Source organism: Chiroxiphia lanceolata, chromosome 5 (genome assembly GCF_009829145.1).
Source record: "Chiroxiphia lanceolata isolate bChiLan1 chromosome 5, bChiLan1.pri, whole genome shotgun sequence".
Lineage (NCBI taxonomy): Eukaryota > Metazoa > Chordata > Aves > Passeriformes > Pipridae > Chiroxiphia > Chiroxiphia lanceolata.
The window spans coordinates 23,035,406-23,042,060 of record NC_045641.1 but is presented as its reverse complement, the minus strand read 5'-3'; the positions used below and the strand labels follow the sequence as shown (position 1 = coordinate 23,042,060).

General features: G+C 47.8%; 1 protein-coding gene across 5 annotated transcripts in view; it reads left to right on the top strand.

Annotated features, from left to right (window-relative positions):
• The first annotated feature begins 5,848 nt into the window (after nucleotides 1-5,848).
• The window catches only part of PTPRZ1 (protein tyrosine phosphatase receptor type Z1), a 132,999-nt gene continuing 132,192 nt past the window's right edge, over nucleotides 5,849-6,655 (top strand). For 4 of the 5 annotated variants that reach the window (XM_032687425.1, XM_032687422.1, XM_032687423.1 and 1 more), the window contains exon 1: nucleotides 5,849-6,073. In XM_032687425.1, the coding sequence (XP_032543316.1) occupies nucleotides 6,016-6,073 (58 nt within the window). In that variant the 5' untranslated portion in view covers nucleotides 5,849-6,015. The remainder of the gene's footprint in view (nucleotides 6,074-6,655) is intronic. The other variant, XM_032687426.1, reaches the window with a different exon arrangement.

The window sequence follows — 6,655 nt, the reverse complement described above, 5'->3', positions numbered from 1 at the left end:
AGGAGGCAGCAGAAAAAGAGTCTTTTAAATGTCAACAGCACTGAAAGCAGTGCCTTATTCTGCAGTTACAGACTGAAAGTACTTTCTTCACTGGGACAGAAAATGTTTCTTTGCACTCCGTAATGAGAGCTTTATTGGCAGTAAGAGCAGGAGGGGAAGGGGACATGAAACTGTAGACACAGCTCACTGTGTGGGTGACGTGAAAGATCGGGCTTCTTACGTGTCTCAAAGTGGAGGGCCAAATTCGGGGCCTGAGTAGGCTGTAGAGGAGCCTGGAGAGGCTTTGTACCATGCTATCACTGCTCCTGGCATTTAGGCAGACCCACTTCTACCTGGCTCTCCACAGAAAGATGAGCAAAAGTTAAACCCCCCAAGAGGTCACACTACCCTGTGTTTGGAGACTAGAAGGGAATTGAATGCTAAATAATTCACTCCTGCCCACTCTTCATCTATAATTTCAGGAGTTAGCCTTATCAGTCCCTGTGGGAAACTATTGTGTTGATAACAGGTGGGATAATATGCTAGTCTGGTCGTAGTTGTGCTTTCCCAGTTTTACATTTATTAGTCCAATCAAAAATTAATAGGAATGTTAAACAGGAGTATGAAATATTATTTTCATTTTCTCTGTTGCTGCATAGCCAGAGGGAAAACAACCAAAAACCCATAGAGGCATATCTGTTTATCTAGAACACAGGAGGCAATTTGCAACTGGAGTAAGAGCATTTTACAACATGGCCATGGCTCTCTAAAAGCTGAAAACCTAGGTAGAAACTCAGTCAGTGGTACATCTTTCTTTACAGAAAGGTTTCATGCAGAAAAAATAGCAGCAACCTTCGTGAAGTATGTTGGAAACACTTGTTCACAACAGGTGTTCAATAGTAGTAGTGGGTATCGAGTAGTAGTGTTGAGTGTTACATAGCAGAGAGGTAAATTGTGATCATGAGGATGAATGAAATGAGCATGAAGGAAATGCAGACAAATTTGACTCAGTGCTCATGTACATACATATATATGTATATATATAAAACAAATCTTGTTCAAAGTTTGCAGTTCAGTCCATCATTGCTTTTTTCTAATACTCTGTAACCACTATATTGGTACAGTCTTCAGGAGACTTAGCAAGGGGCAGCTGTTTTGACACTGAACAAATCAGTTAAGTACAGACTGATTTTGCCAGAAGAGACAGAGCTTCTAAAGAGATGTTTTATTTCACAATCAGCTGATGAAGCTGGCAGAAACAGATATCTAAGATTTCTAGCCCACAAACCTTTCATTTAGATCATTTGCTTTGCCAGAAGACATGGTGTTGAAGCCTTCTCCATGGCTAGGCCAGACAGATAGCTGTCTGAAAAAACAGGTTTAAACTCTGCTTTCTTTAGTGCATCTAACAGTTCAGCTTTTTTCAAGTGCTCCTTACTGAGAAGTAAAATAGACGTTGTCTCTCGCCCAGCCCTTCCCAGAGTCTGATGGCACCTGGCTGCTATCGAACTCTGAAGTGTGGATCTTTTTCTGAGAAGAAAATATACACATCTACCATCTTTGGGTTTAGCTTTGAAAAGCAGTTCAGTTACATCTGCTTAGCAAAGGGACAAATAAGAGGTTCAAAGTCACCCTTTTTCTTGTCTTCCTGTGTTCTTTGAGGCAACTGAATTCAGAAAGTAATGCTTCAGACCAATTTTAAAAAGTGAAAATAACACTAGATGGAGTGTAAAAAATAGAACTCACTTAAAATATAGAAGAATAGGAAGGAAGGAAGGAAGGAAGATAGAAGCTGCATGTAAACTCAAAGAAGGATTTGACAAATATCAAAGAAACATTGAAAATTAAAACATTTCCCACAAGAGAGGAAGATAAATGCAACAAGAATTGACACTATTGCAAAAACCCCCATAAGCATTGAAAGTAATCTAGGAAAAAGAAAAAAAAAGCTGAAGGAGAGGTGGAATGACTCACCATGGAAATTAACAAGATTGTCACAATACAAAGGAAAATACAGTTTCAACACTGAGAAAAAGTTCATTTAGACTGAGGAAAAAATTATACAATTGATAAAAAGAGTAGATTTGAAGAAAATATTTAACATCATGCGAGAAAAGAAAGTTGAACTAAAGAAATTTAAAAAAAAAAGTGAAAGGCTTATCAGGAGGGGAAAACATTAACACAGTAACTAAACAGGGACCAGTTTCTCATCAAGATTTCCTAATATTCCATAAAAGTACATGTATATCATTACAATATTGTGTAATGAAAGAGTAGCTTTATGTAAGTCCACTAAAAATTTACTGTATGGTATAGCAAAGAATATAAGTCATATTTTCATTGCTAAGTCATCAGTAAGAATAGTTTCAAAGAAACAGAAATCTGCAATGCTAACTACAAGTCCTTTTCATGTCTACTTGCTACTTAGTCATGTTGTGGGTTATTTATACTTCATACAGGAGAGGAAACAGTAAAACAAATCATGTTTTTAGAGCTAGTGAATTATTTTCTTGACAGATTTATTTCCAAATTAATTTCTGTGAATTTGGCTTGTCACAGTACAAGCTAGAACATCTTTCCTGACAACCGAAAGCAAAGACGAACAGTGTCACCCTACCACAGCCAAGTATTTTCTAGGCTATAGAGAGCTTTCTCACCAACCATTCTTCAGTTCAAGAACCAGAAGGGATTTGTAGTACTTGGCCTCTGTCCTGTGTCTTTTCTAAATCACTGACATCTGTTCAAAGCAGGTGTAAAGTATTATCATATAAGGATATTATAAATTAATTTTTATTTTGACCAGGTATGCACACACTAAAAGGCCAGAGACAAATCTTCTAATCCATCCTTATTATCTCTGCATTACAGCCCATAAAACTGCAGATGAGTTGCTTAGTGCAGACATTTGTGGTCACATTTTAAGGAGAGTAAATTCATGATGTAAAGGTTTGAAATTATGGAGAGTCTAACATATTCACTGGTGATCTGTTCTAAATGTTTATCATTCACATTGTAAAATATTATTGCGTATTACCTACTGGAAGTGAAAGTTAACTCTCAGCATAATGACCATATCAGGTCCAGATTCTCTCTGTGTAGTAATTTACTGTGGAAAACTAGGAAATACTTGTGCCATCTGTGAATGCTGTGCTTGTCCTTCAGTGTGGGTGTGTTCATGATGGGTAACTTGTTCATGGCACAAGTAAAAGGGAATTCTTAAAGAAACCCTGTAAGGAAGTGAACAGACTGAACTAAAGCTTTTCCAGCACCTGAAAATTAATTTTCAGGTAATTATGTTAGCAGCTGTTAAGAGGCAATCCTTTAGCCTTGTCAGAGAGTCTTTGGCCACAGCTGAGCACCTGATGATTAAAAAAGCACCAAACTGCTCAAAAGTTGGTCCCAACAAGGATGGAGGAGGAATATGGAAGTTGCTGCAAATTCACGCGTACTTAGAAGCAACACAACTGAGTTATGTCTACCTACCAGCTTGAGAGAAAGCCAAGCACACATTACTGCAGTCCTTCAAGCACTGGCTTTATACTGTATATTATAATAATACCTATACATTTTGCTATTCAATATTGTATCATTCTTATTCCTACTGAGAAACTAAACCAATTGTAAAATGGGATTGGAGTTGGAGTTTGTCTCAAATATATTATCTATTTGTATTAGTATCTTGTCTTGCATATGTATATCAGTGTGTTTGTGCATGTTTGCATGTGTATGGGTTTAGAAACCACTACAGTTGTTTCCTGGCACTTAGGCTCTTTCAATAACATGAAAATCAGCTGACTAAAATCTTTAACGTTTTTCCTAGGACAATCCTAAAATAGTTTTTTATTGGTAGAGCTCAGCACATGGAACTTGTTTCTTCCTGTGATACCAAAAGTCCGTTTAACAAGAACTGTCACTCAAAGTTAATCCTTCTCCTAACGAACCAATTTCCATTGTATTTAAATTCTGTAGTACTCTGAAAGATGCTGGCCTTGCATAAGAAGACACAACGGCAGTCTGCTTTCCAAATACAATCGACTGCTTGAGCATCTCGGCACTTCCTCCTCTAACTTTTCTTCAGTCAGGAATTTCCAATTTGCTTCATGTCAAGATACCTCATAATGTACCAAACAGCCAGGTAGAGCACATGGACTTTGAAATGTAAAATTGACACAGGACGGGGTTTTTTGTTTAAATTGAAGGACAAGCTGATAGATGCAGCTCCTGCGTCTGAGGACTGAGAGGCTCGGTAGAGCAGGGTACCTATAAAGCACCAAGCGTTTTTACACTTAAGTTGCCCAACATTAAAAGTCGCATCACATCCTTGCAGAGTAGACCGTTTCCCTCGGATGCGAACAGTATCACAAACACAGAGACCATTCACACGGCTCCTGGGCTGCACTTCGGCGGGCCTGTGATGAAGCTGAGGACCCTGTGTGCCATCTTACGCTCCCAATTCCTCTTGTGTTTGCCAGGGATGTTTGCATCTCAAGAGGGATCGGCTCGGCGCGGGAAGGCCGTGGGAAAGCAGGTGCAGCCCAGGAGGCAGTGTGCCCGCTCCCGCTGGATTACGGTGCGCTCAGGGTTGGGGTCTCGGCCGGGGCTCCGCACAGGACCCAGTCGTGTCGCTCTGCATCCCCCTGGCCCAGTGTCCGCCCCGCCTCCCGCATTTCCCACCACGGAGGATCTGGTGTTTGTCTGCCTTCATTTTTCACTTCTAGTTTTGGTGGGGTTTGCATTCTTTTCTTTCTGGTCTTGTTTTGACTTCCCACAGAAACGGTGCCAGTGCCTGCGTCCTGACCCACTTCTCCGGCAAATAATGATATTCCGCCGCTCCAGCCCCTTCCCCCGCTGACCCTCCAGTTCCCAGGGATCACGCATCCCCTCCGCTTCCTGGCGCGGGGAGCAGCCAGAGAACGGCACCACCTTCCAGGCGGCTGCGGTCGCAGCCCCGCCGATGCCCCGCGCCCGTTCCCACGGCAGCGCCGCGGTGGGGAGCCGCTCCGAGGGCATCGATCCCGAACGGGGCTTCTTCCCCGGGGGGCTGATGGGCTCCGCGTCTCCGGGGTCGCAACCACCAGCCCCGCACCTCGGTGACCTCCGAGACCCCAAGAACTCCACACTCCCCCTCCCCGCCTCCGCCTCGAAATAAACTTTTCTTCCCACGCCGAGGGGACGCTGGCAGTGTCCCGGGGACTGTCCCCGCGCGGAGCCGCTCTCCCCCCCGCCAACGCCGGAGCTGCGGTGGGGTTCTCGATCCCCCGGCCGCGCTCTGGTCGCGGTGGCGTGAACCCCTCCCGGCCCCCTGTTCCCTCTCTCCAGCCGGTTGACGGGGCGGGGGGAGTCTGACCCTCCTGCCCTCGGGGCGCGCCGTCGCAGTAGCCCGCGCACAACACCCCTCCCGCACCCGCACACACACATCGGCACGCACAGCCGCACACATACACCCGCATCCGCACACACTGACACACCGACAGACACACATCGACACACCGACACGCGTACATCGACACACCGACACACACCCCCACAACCCACATACACACGCGCGCGCGCACACACGCGCGCGCCCGCCCAGCGCGGTCTCCGCCCCCCCGCGCGCACACACACACGACATACACACGATACACAGACACACACGCACACGACATACACACACACGATATACACGCACGACATACACACACACGCGCGACAGACACATCAAGCGGACACCCGCGCGCACACACCCGCACACCCGGGCACACCGCAAGCCCCGCGCGCTCCCCCGCAGCCGCTCGCGGCCCTCGCCATGCGCTGAGGGAGCCGCGGCCCCGTCAGCTCCCGGTGCCGCCGATCCTGCCAGCTCCCAGTGCCGCTGATCCCGCCCGCCCGCGGCGTGGGGGCGGCCGCCGGGCGCGGCCGCGGCGCGGAGCCGGCTCCCCGCGGGCGAGAGGTGCAGCAGCCCGCGGAGGCAGCGGGCGGGCAGGAGCCTGAGAGGCATCTGGGCAGGCAGACAGGCAGGCAGGCAGTCGGGAGGAGACGAGGAACGATTTGGACATGCTCATTCTCGGGCGCTTGGTTGCCTGCATCCAGCTCGTCTGTATCCTCAGAGTGGGTGAGTGATCTTTGCATGAATTCATCTTTGGGCTTCGGAACAACTTTTCTCCTCGGGCTCCGGTGGGTTTTGCTCCTTCTCATCCCTTTTGCTTAGAGCTGCAGGCGCAGTCCCTGGCTGTTCAACATCGTGAAAACACGCTGTCGACACCACGGGTGGGAGCGTTTCCTCTACCCCTTTTGCCTCAGCCGCCGGGCTCCGCGGATGCGCGGTACCCCACGCCACCCCCGGCGGCGGCGGGCTGCTCTGGGGGGGCTCCCCAGCCCGCCCTGCCCCGGCTGCCCCAGCGCGCCCCGCCGAGCCGCTCCTCCGCTGGGGTCCGGTCCCGCCAGACTGCCCGCACCGGCGGGGGAGGGAGCGGGTGTGCGCCGGTGACAGGAGAGAGAGAGAATCCCTGCCCAGCAGTGCTGACATCGAGCTTCTCCGGGGACGTGGGATGCGAGATGTTACTTTAGGCTCTCTCATGAGCAGTTCCGAAGAGAACCGGGGCTGGTGCAAAATTTCACTCCAAAAAAATACTCGTTCTCCGAGAACAGGCAACGTCGGTGATTGCTCTAAACCATGCGAAATACGAGTCGTTCA